This window comes from Phyllostomus discolor, chromosome 7 (assembly GCF_004126475.2).
Source record: "Phyllostomus discolor isolate MPI-MPIP mPhyDis1 chromosome 7, mPhyDis1.pri.v3, whole genome shotgun sequence".
NCBI classification, from domain to species: Eukaryota; Metazoa; Chordata; class Mammalia; order Chiroptera; family Phyllostomidae; genus Phyllostomus; species Phyllostomus discolor.
This window is the reverse complement of record NC_040909.2, coordinates 5,423,664-5,448,354: the sequence shown is the minus strand read 5'-3', so window position 1 is coordinate 5,448,354 and position 24,691 is coordinate 5,423,664. Positions and strand designations below refer to the sequence as shown.

The window sequence follows — 24,691 nt, the reverse complement described above, 5'->3', positions numbered from 1 at the left end:
ACCTGGCCCACAACCCAGGCATGTGCCCCGACTGGGAATTGAACCGGTGACCCTTTGGTTTTCAGTCTGGCACTCAATCCATTGAGTCACTCCAGCCAGGGCTTACTTTTTAATTTTTTTATTGTTGCCCAATGACAGTTGTCCCTATTTCCCCCCATTACTCTCCCCTGCCCTCCCCTTCCCCCATCTTCCACTTTCAATCCTCCTTCCCCGTTGTCTTTGTCCATGGGTCCTTTGTACATGTTCGCTGACTTGACCCTTCCCCTTCCTTCCCCCATTATCCCTCTCCTCCTTCCCCTTGAACCTGAACTTCTGAGAGGACTTGGACTTCATGCCTTGACCCCGGATCTGGACCTAATGCCCAGACTTCAGACCTGGATGTGGCATCAACTTAATCCTGAACTCTGACCTACTCCCACACATTAAGCCTGAAATTTAGACAAGGATTTGACCTGCAACTTTGTACGTGACAGCAAACTTGGACATTGGACCTGGCCCAGGACCTCGCCACCTGTACACTGAACCCAGAATTTGAACTTGGGCCTTCTTACTCTATTGCTATTGTTTCATCTCCTTTGTTGGCTTGTGCAAATATTTGTTTTCATAAATTCTATATAAATTCAAGGCTCTTCACTATCTCCAGTGTTGCAGATTGCCATGGTAATGGCCCCCAAGAATGCATAACACCTAGTATCCATGTTTTCATACAGGTCCTTCCCAAATGGACTCTGTGTTTGGCCACGTGACTTGCTTTGGCCAATGGGATGTTAGCAAACACGACACAAACAGAAGCTTCCTAAGCTTGTGAAGAGGGGGCCTGCCATCTTGGAACCCTGAAACAACCGTGCTATGAAGCAGCTCAAAATGAAAGAGCACGCTGGGCCCACCTGCTGAGTGCAGCCACACGAGCCAGTCCAGGTGACACTAGTGGAACCACCCAGCCAACAGACAGACACGTAAGAAGAACGCATTTCCGTTTTAAGCCACTAAATTTTGAGGTGCTTCTTCATGAAGTAATTGATAACTGTCACCCTCAGCTACAACAAAAATGTGACTACCTTTAGTGGCTTTGTGCCAATCACCAAAAAAAAGGGAATCATAAAAACATGCCTCATAAAAACCCTGGCCGCACAGCTCAGTTGGTTAGAGCACGGTCCTGATGGGCCAAGGTTGTGGGTTCGCTCCCCGGTCAGGGCACATACAAGAGACAACCAATGAATATGTAAGTGGAACAACAAATCGATGTTTCTCTCTCTCTCTCTCTCTCTCCCTAAAAATCAGTAATAAAAAGAACCCAAAAAAACAAAAAAACTCCTCTACTGGGCAGACACACCGTTGTTCAAAACCAAAACCTCCCCTTCCTCCAGGGCGCAGCCCGTGCCGGAGGCACAGCCTGGATTTGAACCCGCACGCAGCTCTGTCTCTGGGCGCCTCACGCACAGCCCAAGCCGCACCCTGTGTGTGTGTGTGAGCCTCGCGGGAGATTTCTACGCCATCTCTCTCCACTGAACACAGGGAGACACTTGGCTTCAGGGCAGGTTTAATGACTAGTGACTCCATTAAGGATGGAGAGAAGGCACCAGCGCAGCACTCCCGGCCTTGACTGCTGGCTGGCACTGAGGAAGACGGCCCCCTGGGCCCCCTGGTGCTCACCGGGAGCCCCTGCAGAGTCGGGGGGCAAGCTCCTGCTTACAAAAGGATGAACAGTGTTTGGAGGAAAGAGGAAGCGTTATTCCTCTGAGCCACCGACAAACGCTCCAACGGAGAGGTAGACAGAGAGGCAGGTTCTGGACGTGGTGGCGGCGGCGAGGAGCCAGGCACTCGGGCAGGTGGCAGTGTCTAGCGGAGAGGGCACCAGGAGCCCCAGGCCTCCCTGGTCTCGGGAGAACACTCTGGACCGGAGGGCTCAGGAGAAAGTCTTGGCCGTGCCGCCAGTCTTCACACACGGACAGGCCTGCCTCGGGGCCCCCGCGCCGGCTGCGCGGTGGACGCCGCCCTCGGGGCTGTAGTGCACGGGGCCGCAGCGCAGCCCGGGCTCCTCCTCCTCATACCAGCGCTGCTCGCTGAAGTCAGGGAAGAAGGCCGCGATCTCTCTACTGGCCGAAGCCACGGAGTCTGCAAGAGGAGGTAAGAAACAGAAGGGACGGTGTTAGGAAGTGCAGAATGGAGGCGACAAGTCCTCACAATCAGGTTCAGAAACCAGAGCTTCGAAGTCGCCTGCCCGTTCCTCAGCCCTCGGGCCACGTCGGCTGAGATGGCCGCAAAGGGCCGGACCCCAGTTGGGGAAAAAGCTCACCGGAAGGACCTGGCTCTCAGCCTGCCCACCGGCCCCAAACTACCCTCCCTGACCTGTGGCTGTGGGCCTGTGGGGGCAGACTCACCAGAGCCGTGGGTGGTGTTGCGGGTGTCAGTGAGGCCGAAACTCCCACGAATTGAATCTGGGGCCACGTGGCGTGCCCGGAACACCCTGGTGGGTCCCATCAGCGTCCTCCAGAGCTGGATGGCATCCTTGTGGGCGAGGATGTAGGCTCGGATGGGCCCACTGGGGAAGAAAAGGAGCATTCATCGATCAGGAATCGGGCCCCCGGGTCCAGGACGGCACGCGGGACGCAGGGCGCCGACGCAGGCACCCTGTCCATCGGGAGAGTTTCCTGGCCTTTCTAGCTGGGCACCCATGCTGCTCCACACAGGTGCTGGGGGGTGACTGCTGCTATCGCAGGAGGCCGCAGAGATCAGCCGAGTGGCCGGGCAGCATTTGATGGCACTCTCCTACAGCCACTGGGTCGGTGACCGCCACGGGACAGGGGGCCACCAGGCCAGTGCTGGCTCGGTCAGAGCCCCAAATCCGAGTTTCTCCAGACACTGGACACTCGCTAAGCTTTAAAGACTGGCAAATGGAACTGATGAATCTACTGAGGGGGCAGGGAGGCAAGTCTCAGTAGATAAAGACGCTGGGGCCGAAACCCGAAGTACCTGGCCATGAACTCCACCAGCCGCTGGTAGAAAAAACGCCCTGCAAAGAGACAGCACCTTCGTCAAGACACCGATGCCCAGGAGAGCCGTTCGCACCACTGCCTCCTGACTTGGAATAATCAGAACTGTTCTAGCCCTGGCTGGTGTGGCTCAGGGGACTGAGTGCCGGCCTGCGAACCAAAGGGTTGCCGGTTCGATTCCCAGTCAGGGTACATGCATGAGTTGCTGCCAGGTCCCCAGCTGGGGGCATGTGAGAGGCAACTGACCCATGTATCTCTTGCACACAGATGTTTCTCTCCCTCTCTTTCTCCCTCCCTTCCCCTCTCTCGAAAAATAAATAAATTTAAAAAAAAAAAAACTGTTTTAAAGCAAAGAACAAGGCCCTTGGAGTCTGACCTACCTGGGTCAGAATCCAGGCTCTGCCACTTACACCTGGGCGAGTTTGCGTGACTCATTAACCTCTCTGACTCGGTTCCCTAATCTGTATGCTGGGGACACACCAATGCCCACCGCACGGGCTGCTGGGAGAGTTACATGAACTCGTGAGCCCTGGGACAGTGTCAGGCCGAGGCAGCACTCACTACATGTTAACTACTGATACCATCAGGCCAGAAAACTCAGTGTCTGCTTGGCACTGTGAAGTAGAACCTTCCTAGAAAATATTGAAAACCAAACCAAGCCCTGATACTCATGAAAACTCGGAGTCAATGCCGAGACCTGAGATGGGCGGCCATTTCACAGCTGGTGGCCGAGAGCCCGGGTCACGTGTCCGGGTACAGCCGTCTCGCCCGCCTTGGGGACAGGGAAGCCGCCCACTCTCCAGGCTGCGGAGCCTACCTTCGTGCTCTCGGTAGAACCTCCGGCAGTCCTCCTTCCGCCACACGAGCTCTCTCCTCCGCACGATAAGGAGCTTGTTGCTCAGGATCTGCTGGTGCACAGCCTGGGGGGGACATCACCACGGAGATTAAGGTCAGTCCCAAGGGCCGCCTGAGCGAACAAAAGGCGGACCCGAGGGACCTCGGGGACCCGTGGGAGCCCGGGACTCGGCAGCCTGTCCCTCGATGGGCCAGAAGGGAAGATGGTGGGGTGACGCGAAGCCCTGCGGTCACACGGCCGAACGTGAGCCTTGGGCGGAGAGGCCGGAGGTGCTGTGACTGGCCCCGGCCCCTGTTCCTACAGCCCCTCCAGCCCCTCAAGCCCGAGCCCACCAGACCCACCACTCAGACCTTCATCGGCGTCTCTGGACAGTGGCCCTGCCCTGCGTTCCTCCCCCTCTCTCTACAACATCACCCCTCACCAGTCGAAAACGTCGTTCGACTGGTCACACTCTGGTCAGCAGTGTCTGGGTGGTTCTTGTCATTCTTGGGTAAAGAGCGGCCACTCTGGTCCGGTGCTCTGGTCCTCGAGGTTGTACTTCCCCGCCCCCCCAATTTCCCGGTCTCTAGTCCCACGAACTCAGCCTGCCCGTGGCCCTCAGACACGCCACGCCCACCTGAGCACCCCCCTTCTGCGGGATGCTAGTCCCCCCGGATTGGTGCACAGTCTCAACCCTTGCAAGCCACCGGTCCTGATGGCTCTGGCCTCCCTTGGCGCCCCGGCGGGCTGACTCAGCAATGCTGCTCGGCTCTGCTCACCGAACTACTGTAAGCGGGGTGCTCAAACGGCCCTCGCCTAGCCCACCAAGTTGCCTTCCCTAAATCTCCAGGACTGTGAATATCATGCAGAACGATTATGTCATGTGACATGACAAGAGAGAGTTTGCACGTGTAATTAAGGTCACTATTGGTGGGCCTGGCTTTCATCAAAAGGGAGAGTATCCAGCCGGGCCTAATTAATCACGTGGGCTCTTGAGCAGCAGAGACGTATCTGGCTGGGAGGTACAGGCGGAGTCAGATGGACCTGAAGATCCGTGCACCGCTGCGGTCTTGGAGACAGAGCGGGCCGTCAGGTGAGGGATGTGACTGGTCCTTAGAGGCAGAGGGCCATCCCGCCTACGGCAAGGACACAAGACCCTCAGTCCTACAACCACAGGAACAGAATTCTGCCAACAACCCGAGCAAGTCTGGGAGTGGATTCTTCCCCAGACGTCCAGATAAGGGACCAGTCAGCTGACACCTTGGCTTTGGCCCTGTGAAACCACAAGGAAGGAACCCAGCCAGGTCTCCTGCACCTCAAATTCTAGAACTGTGAATTAATAAGGAGCGTTATTTAAAGCTGCTAAGTTTATGGTAATTTTTACGTAGCAATAGAAAACTAATGCGCGCACACTGTCTTGAGGTTTGGCTCCACTTCTTATTATACGGGACTCTTTCTTATATTTTATATCTGCCCAATTCGCTAGCAGGTCTTTAGTCTTCTTATGGCTCCTAGCTCCGCCTCCACGGTACCCGGCACAGGGCTGCACTGTCAGCCTGCACAAGGGGCCCGGTGGCACCCGAAACAGCGGCAATGTCCAGGCACACGGCAGAGGCTCAGGGTTCATGCTTACCTCCAGAATCAGTGGGTGAGCGACCGCATCAGGCTTGATCAGGGCCAGGGTGAGCTGCAGAGCCTGAGGGCTTCGCAAGATCGAGGCCATCCCGCTCTCCCGCTCCTGCCATCAGAGCCGGATTAGGGACCCGTCGCGACTGCGCTTCCCACCCTTCCTGCTCTGGAGCCATGCGGCTGTGCAAGCCAGCCGGTGTTCCCACTCCTGTCACTCAGGGAGCACATGACGGGCACGTGGGAAGGCTGCACACATTGTTATGTACACACGTGCACACGGTTGTATTTAATGGCCCGTTTGTGCTCATGGGATGGAGGGAAGGAGTGGCAGAGGGGACACCGGGGCTGCCTGGGGAATACGCTGTCTGGGCTAGGCCACTGGAAGCCTACAGAGGAGCGGCCCACTCCAGAGAAATTCCAGCTTAAACACTACCCGTCTCTCCCCGGATTCCCTTCCCTTCCTAACTGTCCTCTGTGTTTCAGAGGAGTTACAAGTCACACTTCTCAACGGCCGGGCCACGAGGGTAGCACACGTGCTCCCGCTGCAAAGGGCCTCTGCCTGGTCCTGCTCTCCCACTGCCCGCGGACCTGGGAGATGGGACGGACAAGAACTGGGATGCTGGCAGGATACCAAGGAGCCCGCTGGATACACTCCATCTCTTATCTACTCTTACAGGTCGGTCAGACACTTTCCCGCCCAGTTCGAGCCCTGTAATACACTCAGCTGTTCCCGATGGCAAGCCTTACAGATGTGCAACTCCAAGTTCAGGGACTAGCTGCAACCGTGTCGTATACGAAGCGGCTGAAACAGTACTTGGCACAAAGGAGCTTGATTCGTTTTATTGACTCAAACAGGGGTATAAAACTCATTTTCACTCATTTTCACCTAGCGGTTGCCTTCAAAGGGCCAGATATAACTTCAGCGCTGTATAAATGTAACTACTCCTTAGCTGGGGGCAAGGAGCTCAGGCCTGCCGCCAGACAGAAACAAGGCCCCGGCCGGATAAAATAAGGTGGTAAAATAAGGTGGAGGGCCGGATTCAGCCCTCGGGCCTTGTGTTTGCCACCTGTGGACTAAATGAACCTTTATAGTCTTATTCCACTCATATTTGTATTTCTAGTGTCTAACATGCTGTAAGAGTCCAATAAATAATTATGGAAATGACATACAGAACATAAAAGTATTTTATACTCTGGATGAAGAGAATCTGAGATCTATTCCAGCTGCGAACTTCTATTTACATGTGAAAAATGGACCATCTCTGCAGGACTAAGGACTAGGTCTCGAAACACATCTGGGGGGAACCGCGACATTCGCCAACAAACAGAGAAGGCTTCTGTGAGCACGCGCAGGGCCAGCCTGGCCAACACTCTCATGTCCCCTAGCCCGGCAGTGGCCTGACAACCACATTCAAAGTGCTGTCCGGAGCCGGCTCCAATGAGGAATTATGCCAAGGTCTCTCCTCCTCATGCCACCCTTTCTGTACCTTTCAGCCCGATGCTGCACTCGAACCACAATGCTAAGCCCAGTCTACCCAGTACCAGATTGGCCAAGCCAGTCTCCTCAGTGTCCCAGGTAGCGAGTGACCCAAAGCACGAGGAATCTTTTCCATACATCTAGGGAGAGACACTCCTGACACCTCCCCTCCCTCACCTTCCGAGTTCACACTATCACTAAATTCTGGTCATTTTACCTAACCAACATGGTGTCTCAAACCCATAACATTCTCCCCTCTCAACCTCTGTCACCAAGTCCCAGACAGCGTCCGACCTCCCCCCACTTCTACAGCAGTCTCCTGAACGGCCTCCCGGTTCCTACTCCTGCCACCCCCCTGGCCTTACAGCACCAGGGCTTTCTGGCCTGACAGCGTGTGTATGAGGAGTTTTCGCGGCCAGAATGTGCTTCCTCTGGTTTCCTCCTACTCACCTACTAGATCCTAGCTCACTTCTCCTGTAACATGTTCTCAGGGCTCCTTGCATGTGTTCGTCTGTTCCGTCTTCCCCACTAGAAGGTCGGCACCATGAAAGCAGGGGTCTGTTTTGCTCAGCATCGTATCCTGGCACCTACGCAGAGCGTCTAGCACAGAGTTCGCTCTCAACAGTATTTGTTGAACGAATTAATCAGTGAACCTGATCCAGCTATTCCAAGTCCAGGCTGCGAGAAGCCTCCATGGGAGGACGTGGGTCCTTTCCTAATGCCAACTACAGCTGTCTTGGTTCTTAGTTTACAACAAGTGATGACAGGTCGAGAAACCTGCTCAACTTAAAGGTCACTCCATCAGAGAAGTACAAACTTTAGGAGCTGCCTGGGCATTTGCCCCAACACCGGAGGCACCTATTCCATTCCTCTGCGTCCGGAAGGCAGCACGAACGCCTCTCGTCCAGGTCTGTGCAGCGGGTACCTACAGACCCTCAACTCAGCCTCCGCCCCACAGCACGTGAGGCCCCGCCCCCAGTCCCCCAGGCTCACAATCTCCTACCCTCCCCCGCCCCCTCCTTTTCTCCAGACCTGCAGCCGCGCGCCCCTGCTCCTGGTACCTGGGACAAAGTTCTGGGCTATTCGGAGCCCCAGGCCAGCTGGAGTGCGGGTGCGGACTCACCCTGTCCTCCGGCAGCGTGGCGCGGCCACCAGGCGCCGTGCTAGCCAGCCCAAGCGGGGGCCTTCAGGCGTTCGGCGGGCAGCCCCTCTGGGGTCCTTGCCGGGGACCTCGGGCCCAGCGGAAGCAGAGTAAAGGGGTGTGTGAGCCCGGGAGGCCACTGTGCTGTCCGGTTTATCAGGGCTCAAAACGGCGGCGGCAGCTTGCAGCAGGAGGGTCGACTGCCGGTGGCCCTCGTCGCTCTCCGGCACCAGAGGAGAGGCGGACGCCGTCTCCGGCGGGAGCTGCCCTCCGAGCCTAGCTGGGAGGACCCCCTCGTTCAGGAGGGAGGGCGAGCCGGGGTGCCCAGGACAGGATGGGCGGTGCAGGGTGGCAGCCTGGCGGAGCGCAGTGCCCGCCAGCGGCGCCACCGACAGACACCTTGCCCGACTCTTGTATTCTTTGTCTCACGCAAGGTCCGTGTGCCCAGTGCGTGTCGGAGCTCCGCGAAGGGCTTGTGCGCTCCATCGCGAGGGCGGAGGCAGGCAGCAGCCACCGGGAACCTTTGGAGCGCGGAGCGATCACATAGGCTCGAAGGAGCACAGCGAATTCGGGGTGGGCGAGGCAGGATTCTTAGGGAAACTAGCGGTAAGGGTCTGGAACGTGCCGCTAAGGAATTCGGGCACCGGCTAGTGGAGTGGGTTACCCCGGGGTCTCTTGAAGTCGTCCAGGGTAAGGAGATGAGAACTGGGGTGTTCCTGGAGCGTGGTCTCATGTAAGGAGAGGGCACAGTTTTTTCTTGGAGGGAATCAGAGAATTTGAGAGGAAGGATAACGAATGATAACTGTCATCAGTTTAAACATTTTCCCAGCTGACTCTAGTGTCTGCATGTCCAGGTGTCGCACTCCTGGAACGTTGGTAGGAGGTCTGTGGTCCTGGTTGCCACAGGGGTCTTTAGGAAACCGTTTTATAGTTGCTTTGACCATCCTCGGCCACAAGCCTACATAATGAAAGTAAGGGCAGATGTGATGGTAGGGGGAGACCCAATACATAACTCCCTTTTCTGAGCTTAGGCTCAGAACCAAGAGAAAGAGAGGAAGGGCAGGCAGGTGGAGGCCAAATATGAGCTTAATCAGTACTTGACGGATCTGTCGGAAAACAGCGTGAGAGCCAGATGCACCTGCCTCATACTCTGCTACCCGGATTCAATGCCGAGTCTCCTATGAGTCAGTCTCACTTAAAACAGTGGCAACCACAAAAAGAATGTAGATAGTTAACAGGACATAATTATCCCAGCACTGCCCCACTCCCACAAAACTTAGAAAACAGGCCAATCCCCAGCTCCTAGCAGATACCAGGCAACATTTTGTCCTAAGGAAGCTGTTGGCTGGGCTGGATGGAGGAGGGCAAAGGGAAAAAAATTGGGACAACTGTAATAGGATAACAATGAAAAAATTCAAAAAAAGAAACCCGTGATCCTCATTGGTATCTGTGGCAAGGTGAATAGGCTAGAAAGTCTTCATTCCGTTTCGCTAAGGCTCAAGGAAGTTTCTTAACCCCTTTGGGTCCTCTGTCTCTGCCAGCCCCGGGCTGCTCTGAGGGCAGGCTCTAGGGACAGGTCCCTCAGGTCCCCGCCTGTGAACAGTCCTCAGGGGCCGCTACCTCGTGCTGGTGAGCGGCTCAGGCCCAGGACACCTGCCTCCTGGGGAGGAAGGGGGCTCTTGACCCATACATTTCTGCTGAGAATTTCCGGAGGTTTTCATTTTAGCTGAAGCTGCTGTCCCTGTTTCTAAAGTTTGTTCCCCTAGGGACCTGGTGAGAATCGAGACTTCTGTGTGTTCCTCCAGATACTACCCTCAGCTTCTGGGTGTGTCTGACAAGGAGGAGATTTCTTTCCAAAATTTCTCTTTTGACATGTTTCTCACTGCTATTCCTCTACTCCTTTCCAGAAAGCTCACTGAGAGTCTGTCATTTCACTGGTGGAGAGAAGGAAGACTCGTGGAGCTGGCCCTTTGCCAGGCTACAGAAAGCAAGGAGGAAAGGAGCCCCTGTAGAAAGTCTCTCTTGCCCTGGCTGGTGCGGCTCAGTTGCAGCATCGACCCATGCACCAACAGACGTGGGTTCGATCCCGTCGGGGTGCATATGGGGAGCAACCAATCAACGTTTCTCTCGCTTTCCCTTCCTCTCTAAAATCAGTAAACATATTTTTTTAATTAAAAAAAAAAAGTGCTCTAGCTGGTGTAGCTCAGTGGATTGAGCGCGGGCCTGCGAACCAAAGGGTCGCTGGTTCGATTCCAGTCAGGGCACATGCCTGGGTTGTGGGCCGGTCCCCATCTGGGGTGTGTGTAAAGGCAACCAGTTGATGTTTCTCTCTCACATTAATGTTTCTCTTCTCTTTCTCCCTCCCTTTCCCTCTCTCTAAAAACAAGTAAATAAATTCAATCTTTAAAAGACCCCACACACTTGCTTATGAACCAAGTGGCCAACATTCAACACGGCTAATCCAGAGAGTGTTTGAAATGTCTCAGCTGAAATGTGATGCTGTGGTCCCCACATTTCTCACCTGGTCTCTTTTATGTTCTGGGCCGTATCACCAGATCCAAACATTCCTTTGAGTCCAACGTAATCCTCCACCCCTGCCAAAAGGTAGAGCCACCTCCTGTCAAACTTCCAAAACGCAGCCAAGCGTGCGCCCCGCTGGCTCCCACGGGAAGGGCGGGAAGCAGGGGCCACGCTGTGTGTGCCTGGCTTCCTGAAGCTTCACACGCATGCGTGTGTCGTTTCTTCGTCCATGCTCAGCTTAACGTGTATGTGTGCGTGTGCGTGTTTCCCTAGGGCCGTAACCAAATGTTTTATGTAAGAATCTGCAGTTCATTCTAATAAAATCCTCATTGAGGGTTGTGTGAAACTCTCTAAGCCTCAGTTTCTTTGTAAAACAAGGCTGTACTTAGGTTTGCCGAAAAACTTAAATGAGTTAGTGCTTGTGAAGCATTTAGAAGCGTTAATGTGGCCAGGCACTACTCCCAAGTATTGTGCTCAATAAAACTGAATTTCTTACAGTACGGTTACCATTTCTCAAGCCAAATCCTGATGTATTGAAAGTCACGTCTCTCTCTTGACGTTCACTCAGCCTCACAACGCCCAGCACCACCTCTAGTAAGTGTGGCTGCTCCCGAGGCACCTGTCCCCTCGTGCAGACACCTGTGGCCGTGTGTTCGTAACCCGCACAAGAACAGGGAGCCCACGGCACAGTCGTGTAGTTTTGGGGTGCAACCACAAAAGAGCTGATCTTTTAAAAAGATATGTCTTAGTAACTGAGAAAAACGTTCGCCAGCCAGATTTCCTGCTGAGAATCATTTACTGAAGCAAATCAGTGAGTTTGACGCTGACCGTTGGCTTCCTCCGGGGCCAGCATTCTCCTCTACCGGGGGTGTACTTTAAGAGGCAATCATTCCGTTTCACTTGATCATGCGGGGACTCAGCGGCGCTGTGCCTCTCTGCGGTGTAAGCTCAGGAGTTTGCCTGCAAGAGAAGTGTGTGCTTAGAGAAATCAAACCTGGGGAAGTGAAGAGAAAGACTACCACGTGTAGCCCAGCAGGAGGAATGCCGGCAGACTAGAGACATTCTCATTTCTCTGGAGAAGAGAAAAGGCACCGTGGCAGCGGGCAGAGGAGAGCAAAGGACGGGGTGCCGCTGAGCCTTCGGCCCCCGGGGGAGCCGTGGGGCGGAAGAGGCGGAGGGCGGTCGGAGAGCTTAAGTTACAATCCAGGAACGTGGGCCTCTCTCTCAGGATCTTAAACGTCCTTAAAGTTTTTGGCAGTTTTGAGGAGAAAGGTTGATTTCCAGAGAGTTCATAGTTTTTGTTTCTATTTTGAGTGATATATTATTTCATTTTCTAATTAGGTGTTAACTGCTGTAAAGAAACGTTACTGATTTTGTAGGTTGACCATGCACCCAGTGAATTTGGGACCCCTCTTCACAATGTTAATAGTCTGTGATTCAGGCCACCCCCGGAGTGGTGATTGTGGTATCTCCGTTTCCGCCATGGGCAGACTGAAGCCCCATCCAGGACACAGACGAACACGGAGAGACCTGGATGAAGTAGCACGGGCACTGCTTGCTCACGCCGTGGCCCCTGGGGCGGGTGCTCGGCGGCCGTCTTCTCACCAGTAGTTCCAGGCACAGGCTTCGGGACTGTACATTTTATGTACGGACTTGGCTGGGCCACGGTGCCCGGATATTTGGTGTCACACTCTGAATACTCCTGAGAAGTGTTGTTGGATGAGATGAACCGTCAAATCAGAGGCCTTTGCGGAAAGCAGGTTGCCTCTCACCCTGCGGGTGGCCTCGTCCATCAGTTGAAGACCTGAACAGGACAAAGACTGCCCCAAGGAGAAAGAAATTCTGCCAGAAGACGGCCTTGGATGCCACTTTATGGATACCCTCCAGTTTAAAAGCACTTTTTTGAAGTTAGAAGTTTGAAATGGACCTAGGACCAAAGGCTTATTTGACAAGTGGCCCAGCTAGAAGAGGAAGGGCATTCAGCCGGATTTCCTATGAATTAGCCCAGGTCACAAGGATCTGACAGAAGTAGGGATAGTGTGAGGTCCCATTGCAATGACCCCCAAATCATAAAAAGTCTCATGATTTCTCTGTAGTGGGAGCAGAGAACATGCCAGTCATGGATCTCCGAGTGAGCGATATGTACACGGGTCTGGAATCAGATGAGCCCTGCGAACTTGGCATTGAGATTGTATCAGGAGATACTGTCGTAAAATTATTACAAAATTATATAATTGTCTTTTTATCTGCTTTACGTGCTATCTTTTTATTTTCTCTCCCAACATGATTTGTCCCCACCCCACTTCCACGCCTCGGAACAGCCTAGTGATCCCTGCGGTATCAGCTGAGTGCCTGCTTGGCCCCATGACCCTCGACTCGCAAGCACAGCATCCAGAGCAGGGAGGGCCAGGCAAAGCCCCGGCCATTCGCACTCAGAATAACCTCCCACCCGGTGTGTTCCGTGAATGCCCGGGGAGCTAGACACGGCAGGGGAGAAAAAGGGTGGAATAGACGTTCTTTACTGTCGAATTATCAGGCCAAAGTACATTTCTTTCCCCAGAAGATGTTAGTTTTGAGATGGCTTGGGAAACCTGAACATGAAGTATGTGCTAGAAGATGACAAGGGACGAGTTAGGTATAGAGCAGCATTTTCGGTAAGGGAACATCTTCTCATCCCAGGGATGCACCCTGAAGGGTGGAGGAGGGAAGCCACGTGATGTCCGAGACAGGTGCTCATGAACTTCAGCAAAGGGAAGTAGCAGAGGAAGGAAATGTGGCAAACACTGTGCTTTGTAGAATCTATGCAATAGGCATATGAGGTTTATTATAGTGTCTTTGACTCCATGCATGCTTGAAATTTTTCATAACACAATATTTGAAACTCTCTACAACAAGGGGTGCTTAACTATATTTTGGTTCACTCCTGAAAATGAAAAGTAAAGGTGGCTTTACTCACGCACGGTCCATCATGCAGTTTAGTTATGCTCTGCTTTTCATATCTGAAAAAATTATATGTTAAAATGATTACTTTTGCTCTAGGATATGTTATGACTAAGTTTTAGCTGATAACTTTAGCTAAGTTTGAGAAGGACACATTCTGCTAATAGTGAATTCTTATCTAATAAAGTAGTTTAAAATATCTATGATATAGATCTTTATTTGTCTAAGAGGTTGACTGTATAAAACATGCTCATCCTTAAATCAAATCTGGAAAATTCTTGATTATTCTCAAAATAGTTTTGAATAGTTAAGTAGAAATGCAGACTATTAGAAAGGCAATGTCCATTAAAGTTAAAATATGCATTTAACAAAAGGCATTACCAGTGACCTTAAAGCAATAAAAATGATTATAAAGGATACTGTGAACAACCGTACATTAATAAATTGGATAACCTGGATGAAATGGACAAGCTCCTAGAAACACACAAATTATCTAATCTGATTCAAGAGGAAACAAAATCAACAGACCTATATTAAGAGATTGAATCAGGAAAAAAAAAACAACTCCATTAAAGCTCAGGATCAGAAGTCTTCATTAGTAAAGTGTAACAAACATTTTCAGCAGATTTAATACGAATCCTTCTCAAATGCTTCTAAATAGAAGAGGAATAAACACTCCCTAATCATTCTACGAAGCCATAATTACCACAATAGTGAAGACAGACAAAACATCTCAGAGAAAGGAAACAACAGACAAGCATCCTTATGAGTATGATGCAAAATTCTTACGAACACACACGGAAGCCAAAAGAATATTAAAAGGATTGTACACCATGATCAGGTGGGATTTTTTCCTAAGTGTGCAGGTGATTCAACCTAAAAATATCAACCAACGTAATGGTATCATAGCAATAAAGTGAGGGGGGACGGACATGTTTTTCTCAGCTGACCCTTGCCCAGGCCAGACCACACCCTGGGGGTCTTCGTTTCTGCATCGTGTGAGTGGGGGGTCGCCTTGGGAGCCTAGGGAAGCCTGGAAGACGTGGAGTAGTGGAGTCATCGCTGGAGGGGGGATCTCACCAGCAGGACGCATTTTCGGGGGGTCATTCTGGGGTTGGCCCCTTTAGCCTCCTGAGTGGAGAGGAGGGAGAATAAAATGAAAACTTACAGGATTCTGAAGCACAGGTGGCATTCGCCGTTGTAGGTGACCATGTCACTGCCGCAGATGGACTCGCTGGGCTTGATGTAGGAGACAAACCAGCACTGATGGATATTGCTGGCGCATTTGACCTGAAGGTGAGACACAGACTCCTGCTCCAGACGCCCTCCTCCAGGTCCTCTGACTGTCACTGCTGGTGGCGGGTGATGCAGGGGGACGAGGAGCACCAGACCAGGAGTTTGGGGACCAGGCTTTAGAAGCATCAGAGTTTGACCCCTGGCATTTACCGCCACCGACATATAACACTTTCATGCAATATAACATGCCCAGATTTTCCGTGTACAGTGTGCACTGTTTTGCCCAGGTTTTTGAGGGAAAATAAGGAGGTACATGATACATGGGTGGTACCTGAATACTTTGCATCTCTGTTCTTGTGGTTTGTAATGATTTGTTACACAACATTTCTTGTACCATAATATGTTCAAAGATAAATGCTAAAATTCCTTTATAATACAAAAAAAACCCCCTAGTATCTAAATATAAATAAATAAACTATTGAAAAATAAAAACGAAAGTTTTTTTTCCCTGAAAGTTTGGGCCAAAAATGTGAGTTCACATTGTACACAGCAAAATCCGGTAATATAGTACAATATAATGTGTTGCAATGTAACATAAAACCTGTGGACTTCCCAGCCCGAGCCATAAATTCCTTAGGGTAAGAATCCCTGTCCTACCAACCGCAAACTGCGGTGGTGAGGTCAAAGGGGAAAATGTCTTTCTAGGTTAGACTTTCCTCATCGACATTACTGAGTGACTTGTGTGTGTGTGTGTGGCGCTCCAGACAGCAGGGGGCTCCAGCTTGCCACGGCAGAGTTCGGATGTGGAGGGAGGGGTTCAAAGCGACACAATGTGAAGTGTGTGGGAGGCAGGTGTGTGACTTAGTGCACCCCCGCCGAATGTGCGCTGTAGCACAAGACAGGCCTGAGCTTCAGCCATGGCTTCAGCATGCATTTAACGGTGCAAAATGCTTGCCTCCCATCATCCCACAAGCGGGTTGTATGAACCGACGGGGACCGTGAATGGGAAGAGGGCTCGGGGACATACAAAACGTGCTACGCGTAGTTGACGACTCAGCTTTTAGGGTGGCATTCTACCCACGCAAGTCCCCTCTGGCCCCCCAACTCCTGGAAGGAAGAGCCGGGGCTGTCGGGAAACCGGGCTTCCCCCCAGTCCTGTGGCGGGGAAGCCGGGAAACAGAGCTCACCTTTGTCTCCCTGAGGCTCGCCCCCTCGCCCGTAGGAACAGGGAAGTCTGCAAGACAGAAGCGGCTTCAGGAGGGTTGCTGCTCGGTCTTCCGCCCCCAGGGAAAGAGGCTGGGGTGAGGGAGACCCTGGCTGGCACGCGGGCAGCCTCGGGTCCCCTCGGAAGAGGCTGACGGTCCTCTCGGATGCACGCCACCCTCTAAAGAAGGGGGCAGCTGGGACGCTTCTGCCCCTCCCCCTCCCGTAAAACGGAGGTCGTCCCAGCCCTTCCACTTCACAAGCAAATAACGCTTTCCACAGCCCTTTTTCTTTTAGAAAACACCCTGTAAGTTACAAATCACAATAAAATAATTATATTGAAATATCTTAAAAGATGTTGGGTTTCATTAAGACTTAAATATTCTGCCCTGGCTGGTGTGACTCCACAGATTGAGTGCCAGCCTGCGAACCAAAAAGTCACCGGTTTGATTCCTAATCTAGAGCACGTGCCTGGGTTGCAGGCCAGGTCCCCAGTAGGGGGAGCAAGAGGCAACCACACATTGATGTTTCTCTCCCTCTCTTTCTCCTTCCCTTTCCCTCTAAAAAAAAATAAACAAAATCTTTTTAAAAAATTACATGTTCTGGATCCAAAGCAGTCTTTGCAATTATTCATATAGATGTATATAACATTTTATTACATATATTATAGTATATATTATAATTATCTAACATAATTATTACAATATATAACATATCAGCTCTAGACTGGAGGGAGCAAAAGTAGGCTTATAGTCATAATACAAATAAAGAATACAATAATTAATAAACTATAAAGAATAAACTTTTCACATACAACTGTAAACCTCCTTCACCTACCCCTGTATATCAATTTTCTTAAAATAAAATGTACATAACACAGAACTCATGTATTTAAAGTGCATGGTTCAAGGTCTTTATGAAAGTCCCGGAGCTGTGCGGCCATCACCGAGATCGATGTCAGAAACCTTCAGCTCCGGAGAGAAACCCGTGCTCATAGGCAGCCGCCTCCCCTCCCTCCCTCAGCACCCACCCCCTCTCTCCTCCCCAGACGGCCACCCGTTTGCTGTCTGTCCTTTCTGGAACTTTATGTAAATGCAATCATATAATGTGTAGTCTTTCATGTTGTCCTCTTTCCCTCAGAATAATGTTTTAAAGGTTTATCCCTGATATGACGTGCATCAGTTCTTCATTCCTTTTTATAAGTGAATGATATTCCGTTGCATGTGCACATCCCACTTTCTGTATCCATCAGTCAGTTGATGGGCCGCTTGCTGTTTTCCCTCTCCGGCTACTACGATGAGCAAGTCTGCCGTGGACGTTCGCGCCGCGTTTCTGCGTGGCGGTGTGTCTTCCTTTCCCTCGGGCACGGAGCTGCAGATGGAATCGCTGGGTCGTGCGGTGACCTTTTGAAGAACATTTCCCAAAGCGGCTGCACCATTTCACATTCCCAACAGCAATGTAAGAAGGTTCCAGTTTGCTAGCATTTCTGCTAACACTGGTTATTATTTCTTTTTTTATGGCAGTCCTCCTAATGAATATGAAGCGGTATCTTATTGTGGTTCTTGTTTTTTAAGATTATTTATTCATTTTTAGAGAGAGGGGAAGGGAAGGAGAAAGACAGGGAGAGAAACGTCAATGTGTGGTTGCCTCTTAGGCACCCCATACTGGGGACCTGGCCTGCAACCCAGGCATGTGCCCTGACTGGGAATCGAACCAGAGACTCTTTGGTTTGTAGGCCTACACAGTCCACTGAGCTACACCAGCCAGGGCTCGTTGTGATTTCCATATGTGTTTTCCTACTTTTTCCTACTGACCAGGGAGTGAAGCTGGGCCTCTTTTCATGTGCTTATTGGCCATTCGTGTATCTTCTTTGGAGAAATGTCTGCTCAGGTACTTGGTCTTTTTAAAAAGAATAGACCATTTTGAGTCTTTTTATTATTGAGTTGTACGAGTTCTTTGTATACGCACTGGATCCTGGTTCGTTGTCAGATATGTGCTTTACAAACAATTTCACCCATTCTCTGGGTAGCCTATCACTTTATGGTTGTCTTTATTGGCATCATTTGAAGCACTAAAATTTTTAATTTTGATGAAGTCTAATTTACCTATTTTTCTTTTTTTCTTCTGCCTTTGGTATCCTATTCAATAAGGCTTTGCCTCACGCAAGGTCATAAAAATTCGCTCATATTTTCTTATAGTTTTATCATCTTACCCCTTACATTCAGTTCTGTGATTCGTTTTGAGTTAACGTTTGTCTCTGACGTGAGGAAAGGGTCCACGCTCATTCTTCTGCACGTGGGTGCTCAGTCCACCCCACAGCGTTTGGTGAAAAGACAATTCACCATCGAATCGTTTCAGAGCCTTGTTAAAATCAACCCACCCTAAAAGTAAGTAAGGCCTTTTTCTGTTTAGATTTTAAGGCTATTCCATGGATCTGTACTTCTACCCCATGCTGACTCTACGCCGTCCCGATCCTGCGCCTCTGTAGCAAGTTCTGCCATGGGATGCAGGAGCATGTGCCACGTTCTTGTTCTCTTTCAAGATTGTTTCGGCCACCTCAGTCTTGCATTTCCACACGAAGTTTAGGGTCAGCTTTTCCATTTCTGCTGAACAAGTTTATTTCCTGTAATAGTATGTAGCTGGATCTTGTTTTTTTAAATTTAGTCCAACAATTTCTACCTTTTGATCAGATTGTGGAATTCACTCACATTTAAGGTTTTTATGATATAGTTAGATTTACATCTGGCATTTTATTTTGTTTTCTGCGTGTCTCATATGCTTTTGCTTCCCGATTCCTCCTTCGCTGCATTAAGTGAATATAACCTAGTGTAACCTCGTAATTCCCATAATAACCTTTTCTGAGTATTTTAGTAGCTGCATATGGCTTACCATACAGATCTTGTTGGAATGTATCTCAGATCTATACTATTTTAATTCAAGTGACATTTAGAAACGTTATTCTTAGGTAGCTCTGTTCCCTCTCCCCTTTTTCTTCTCCTCTCTCTCTCTCTCTCTCTCTCTCTCCCTCTCTCTCTCTCTCTCTTTTTGCTTCAGTTTCTACACCTCTAACCTGAGGAATTAGGGTTAAATAAAACTGAACGGCACGCCCGCTTCTACCTCTAATTTCCCCACGGCCCCGCATACGCTGCGGAGAATGTGGGCAGAGCAAGGACATGGAACTCACCCACCGCGAAGGCAGCCCAGGCGGAGATGGCCAGGACGAGGACGGTGTTCAGGAAGGCCCCCTTCATGGTGGCACAGGAGCTGTGGGAAAAAAATGCAGCTTTTGACAGCAGGACAGAAAACCCTCCGTGAAGTACAAATTCCCACAGAGACCCCCTCGTCCACCAAGAAACGAAGCTGAAATACTTCTTCAAGTGTGTTCTTGCCTCGAGCTACTTGGAACGGATGGTGTCTGGTGAAATGAAATCGCTTAATTCATTTGCTTAGAATAATTCAACATCAGAGAAAAACGAACTCAAACATAGAATTTTAGAAGATGCCAGAAAAAAAAGAGGTCGTAAAGAATGTTTTCAAGGGATGACATTCTTTTGATGAAGAATAAGCACCAAAAATGTTTCGATGAAAGGTGTAAAAGTTGATGCTTATCTCTGAAGGAAGAAGGGCAGTCGCTAGGAGGCTTAGTGACACAGGTCAGGTCACCAGACAGTAAGAAACAGGAAGGGTCAGAGCGCCAGACACCCCCATATGGCCGATCTTCCGGACACTATCCCTTGGGCATCACCATTTAGTAACTAATGACATGGTTGAAATGAACACCGCAGAGTATTTATTTATCAACAGCTTACTTGCATTATCGAAAATGCTACAGCACACGCCAATTGGCATTATCCGCAGGTTTCTATACATTTTTTCCATACATTTTCCAGGCAGATTCTGTATCTAGGTGATTTTTGCCCAAGGCCCTTCCCTGAGTAAAACCAAAGAATCAATACTATAACTCTTTTCCTACTCAAAAGTTTTCAAAGTAACAAGGCCACCTTACCTGCTGTGACTCCTACGGTTTTTCGGAGAAACTGGCCGGACAAGATCTTTTCTATGTGCAGTTTGCTGGTAATGAAACGACACTGGGTGTGGGGCGGGGGCGGGGCGCAGTGTCTTCCCAAGGTCAGGATGCCTGGCAGTGGAGGACAGTGAGTGACCTTTAAAGCTGGGAGATGTTGACACAACGCGAACCCATTCCTTCCGACTCCAGGTTGGGCCCGTCACACCCGATCCCGGAGTTCCCGTCTCGGTGTTCCCAGGGTGGTCTGCGCCGTCCGCTTCCGCTCCAAGGCCTAGTGGTTCTGGCCAGACCCAAACCCACCCAGACGTCCTGCCCGGGTTTTGAGTTCCCACATTGTTATCTCTCTTGCAATGGCTGTGTTCCAGGGTTGCTGCAGGCGGGCACACAGTGCTGTCAGGTGCCACATCTGCTGGTTTATCAGGGGAGACCGTCCCGATAAGCCAAGAGTCACAAGCAGGTCACACCCAGAGAGGGAAGCTCAGGGGTAAACGCCAGCAGAGTCAGCGTGTGGCACGAGGTCCCGGTCACTGGCGGCTTCTGAAGGTGGGGGTGGGGGCGTTGATCTCAAGGCAGGTGGGCGTCCCAAGGGGGGCTCCAGCATGACCCCTGGTACAGCCGGGTTCCCGCAGCCGGTGGTCAGAGCTCGGTGTTTTTACAGCCCACAGGGGGTGGAGGTCCCGCTCACACCTGCGTCCAGATGAAGGCCTTACCCGAGTGTCCCAGCTTGTGGTTTTGGGTGTCCCCGCCCCTCCCAAGGGTGTTACACCCCATGACCTGAGTCTTGACGTCACTGTCATGGCTGACAGTGACTCCATATTGGATTGCCCGGAGTGTTCAAAGAGTCCCCTCTGCTCTGGCTTTAAACATGCAGTGTCCACTCCACTGGGCACAGTCCTGGCCCTCGACGCAGGGCCCACAGCCCGTGTCCTGGAGCTGGGCGCCCCCCAGGACCCCACCTGCCCCCACCTGCCCGCACCAGTCTGGGGCAGCCCTTGGAGGGGGCGTGAGCCCTCGAGGTTGGGCCCCTTCTCCTCCCAGCCTTCGGGTTGGGAAAAACTGCCGTGCCCCAACCCCAGCTCTGCCCAGTCCGTTCATCCCCTTCCCCTCACCTTCCCCTCCCCAGTCCCGCCAAACCCCTTCTTGAGTCCTGCTAAGTCCTTCCTAGAGCCAAAGCCAAACTCTGCTCCTGCACGTCTTCACTGTGTGATCTCGGGCAAGTTACTTGGCCTCTCTGTGCCTTGGATTACCCGTGTGAAAACTATGGACAACAAAAGCGCCTGACTCGGGGGAGGGGTGGGGGCTGTGCCTGGGTTCCCTCTGCCTGATGCTCTTCCGGGCTGTGGGCAGGGCGAGCCCCTTCCCAAGCACGCGGGTGAGAAGGGTACCGCCCTCGGGACCCAGGTTTTCTCACTGGCTGAATTGTGGGCCTGGCTGGCAGGTCCATGGGAAGAGGCGCTGCCTCCTCCCCATTCCTGAAAGCAGCCCGAACCGATGGTTGCCAGGTGGACTGTTCTGGACACTGGCCCCGGGGGAGGGTTAGGGGAGGTCAGGCAGGAGGAGCCAGATTTGTCACAGCCCGCGGGCTGGAGGCCAAGGCAGACAAGATGACCTTTCGATAGCAGAGGCATTGGCTTCCTCCCCAGGGAGCCTCCGCCCACCCCGCCGCCAGCCTCTCGGCCACTCCCCCTTCTGGGTGCTGGGCAGCCCCTGCTCCCTCCACTCCAGGGAGGCGCAGCGGAGGCCACCCTCCCCAGAGCTGGGAGCCAAAGGGGAGCACCCCTTCCACTCCCTGCCCCGGAGAGCCTGGGGCACCTCTGCCTGTGCCCTAGAGCCAGGGGACCCCCTCCCGACTGCACCCCGAATCCAGGGTGCGCCTTGCCCACCCCCACCCTCCCCACAGAGCACAGACTCTGGCCCCACACGTCCGTGGCCCAGGCTCCCCGCTTCTCCCACTGCCCCCTCCGCCCACCCTGCTACCCCCGGTCATTCAGGCCTCAGAAGGGGGTGAGTCCAGGCTTTGGAGTGAGAAGCTTCAACAATGTGGAGCCAGGTTTAAGAAATAGAGTGCCAAGAAACAAAAGCCAAATTAAGTCGTCTGCAGCTCTGGCTACCGGGAAAGGTTACGGCATGGGTGTGTCGTCCCCTGCCTGCCCGACTGCTGCAGAGGGGCCAGCGCTCCGTGCTGGGGAGACCCCAGAGTGGGGAAAGAGTGATGGCTGGCACCCGGGGAACCAGGCGGGTCACAAAGTGCCCCGCAGTGCATTGCCGGGTTCACATCCTGCACTGACGCTGAAGCAACTTGTCCCTGGCACGCAGTTGGGACATGGCTCCTGAGTGCCCTGGCGGGTCACCCTCGATTCAGGAAGCCTCGGGAGAACCCACCTGTGCCTCCGGGCGGTGGCCGCTGCGCCAGAAACTGCAGGGTAGGCACTCCGGCCTCGGCCCCCTCCTTGTCTCGGGGTGCGCCAGGCCTGGGCGCGGGGCGAGAACAGCGCCGGCAGGTCATCTGTGAGGGGTCCCGCTTAGACCACGCGCCCAGAGCTCCCGAGGGCCCGGTGGTGTGCACGGACCCGCCAGGCCGCTTGGGGTGAGTGAGGGTGCTCCTCCGCGCCCTCCACTCTGCGGGACAGCTGAGGGGCGCGGCTCTGTGGGTGCTGTCGCAGCTGCTCACCCTGAGTTTCGGTTCCCGGAACACGTTCCTTCCGAGCGGTCACACCTGGTAGTCATGGAATCCTCGGAGGCCTGCGGTCAGCCCGCCTGGCCTGCGGTGGAAGGGAGGTCAGGGTCAGCGGCCGCGGGCGGTGGGCAGACTTGCTAATGACGCCTTGTCGTTCTCCAAGGGCGGCCAGAGTCCTGCCGCTGGCCCAGGGCCACTGGACTCACAGAATCTATTTTTTTTCTTTAATTTTATTTATTCATTTAGAGAGAGTAGAAGGGAGGGAGAAAGAGAGGGCGAGAAACATCTATGTGTGGTTACCTCTCACGTGCCTCTAACTGGAGACCCGGCCCACAACCCAGGCATGTGCCCTGACTAGGGATCGAACTGGCGACCCTTTGGTTCGAAGCCCGAGCTCAATCCACTGAGCTACACCAGCCAGGGCAGGGCTCACAGAATCTGAAACAAGAAAGTTACCTTCTACGGAATCTGCCAAGCTCAGTTTTGTTTAGTAGAGTTGAAGAATTTTAGGATGGAGTGCTGATTCCCTTAAATGGTACCTCTTTCTACTACGTGGAACAAAAAGTCCCTCAAAACACCACCTTCCTTTAAAGGGAAACTTCAGAGGTTATTGGGGGACATAAATTCGGGTTCCAGTCCCGAGCGAGTGGCCTTGACTGAGGACATGAAGTCTAGTTCTGAGAAGTCAGTGTACTTTCTCAGCTCTGATCAGGACTACATGATAGCCTTTTTTTTTTTTTTTTTTAGAGTGAGGGGAAGGGAGGGAGAAAGAGAGGGAGAGAAACATCAGTGTGTGATTGCCTCTCACATGCCCCCAACTGGGAACCTGGCCCACAACCCAGGCATGTGCCCTGACTGGGAATCGAACCAGCAACCTTTCAGTTCACAGGCCGGTACTCAATCCACTGAGCCACACCAGCCAGGGGTACGTGATGGTCTTCAAAGTGTCACATTCAATCTCTCTGAATTTGGTGCCCACTTACCGTATTTTTAAAGTGACAGGTAAAGTTCTTCATCATAAATTTAAATAGTTACAAATAATTGAGTTCCTGGCTCGTTCTCTGCTGCATTAACCTCTCAGCGTGACTCTCCCTGACTCGATGAATGACTTCTCCCACTACTCCAGTCCCCTACCTTGCCTTCTACATCTCTGTTTCAGTGACCTCCATGGAAAATGCATTCCTTTACTTGCTCCGTGTGCATTTCCTCCGGGAGACGAGATAGTAAACCCTGTGAAGGGGCAGGCTCTGTCTTGTCACTACCCTTCCTTCCGGGCTTCCTCTCCCGAGGTTTGAAACGGGGACCAAGAGTTCGGTGATTTCCAGGTGAGCCACGGTCACGGTGGAGGGGACATGGGTTAATTCTGGCCACTCTGCAACAGGTTCCAATGGTCCTACGTCCTTACCCCACCCCCACAGGTCAGACCCATGCTCCATTGGGACCTCGTGTGTTTGTCAAAGCCTGTAAGATGCCTTTAAGAGGGTTCGCACCCCATTTTCCATTCCGTCTGCCTAGCGAAGCAGCCGGGTAGCAGCCATGAAGAAAGCACAGGGCTTGCCTGGGGCTCGGTTTCCAGGCCTCGGTAGTCAGTGCTGCCTGACTGTTCTTTCACGTGAGTCAGAAAGTCAAGGACTTACTTTGCTTACTAAGCTGCAAAAAGTAGCCAGGATGGGCCCTGGCTGGGTAGCTCAGCTGGTTGGAGCGCTGTCCCATTGCGCCAGGGCTGTGGGTTCGATCCCTGGTCGGGGCACATGCAGGAGTGAGTACGCACGACTACAGGGCGGAACAACAGAGCGATGCCTCTCTCTCTTTCTATGTCAATTTTTTAAAAAAAGTAACCAGGAAGCATTAAAGAGAGCTGAAGAAAACTTTTATTTATTCAATGCTAACCCTGAAACAGGCAGGGCATCATAAGTGGTATGTATTATAGATATCTTCAAAATATTGTTTTTTTGTTTTTATATTAAAGATTTTATTTATTTATTTTTTTAGAGAGGGAAGGGAGAGAGAAAG

General features: G+C 52.0%; 2 protein-coding genes across 9 annotated transcripts; both read right to left on the bottom strand.

Annotated features, from left to right (window-relative positions):
- Positions 1–276: 276 nt before the first annotated feature.
- On the bottom strand, positions 277–20,148 carry SPINK8 (serine peptidase inhibitor Kazal type 8 (putative)). 2 transcript variants are annotated; one of them, XM_036030384.1, is made up of 6 exons: positions 19,981–20,137; positions 19,159–19,389; positions 15,959–16,005; positions 14,704–14,825; positions 13,552–13,594; positions 11,377–11,555 (listed from the first exon to the last, which is right to left on the bottom strand). In XM_036030384.1, the coding sequence occupies exons 2-6, from the start codon at positions 19,223–19,225 to the stop codon at positions 11,544–11,546; spliced, it is 291 nt and encodes a 96-aa protein (XP_035886277.1). In that variant the 5' UTR covers positions 19,226–19,389; positions 19,981–20,137; the 3' UTR covers positions 11,377–11,543. The 2 variants fall into 2 exon arrangements, with proteins under 2 accessions (XP_035886278.1, XP_035886277.1); XM_036030385.1 differs by lacking the exons at positions 11,377–11,555; positions 13,552–13,594 and adding an exon at positions 277–288 and having other exon boundaries at positions 14,700–14,825; positions 19,981–20,148.
- NME6 (NME/NM23 nucleoside diphosphate kinase 6) lies at positions 378–9,002 on the bottom strand. 7 transcript variants are annotated; one of them, XM_036030379.1, is made up of 6 exons: positions 8,058–9,002; positions 5,462–5,566; positions 3,811–3,913; positions 2,974–3,013; positions 2,382–2,542; positions 378–2,115 (listed from the first exon to the last, which is right to left on the bottom strand). In XM_036030379.1, the coding sequence occupies exons 2-6, from the start codon at positions 5,549–5,551 to the stop codon at positions 1,907–1,909; spliced, it is 603 nt and encodes a 200-aa protein (XP_035886272.1). In that variant the 5' UTR covers positions 5,552–5,566; positions 8,058–9,002; the 3' UTR covers positions 378–1,906. The 7 variants fall into 7 exon arrangements, with proteins under 7 accessions (XP_035886272.1, XP_035886275.1, XP_035886270.1 ...); XM_036030382.1 differs by lacking the exon at positions 8,058–9,002 and adding an exon at positions 7,967–8,048; XM_036030377.1 differs by lacking the exon at positions 8,058–9,002 and adding an exon at positions 7,996–8,045.
- Positions 20,149–24,691: the final 4,543 nt, after the last annotated feature.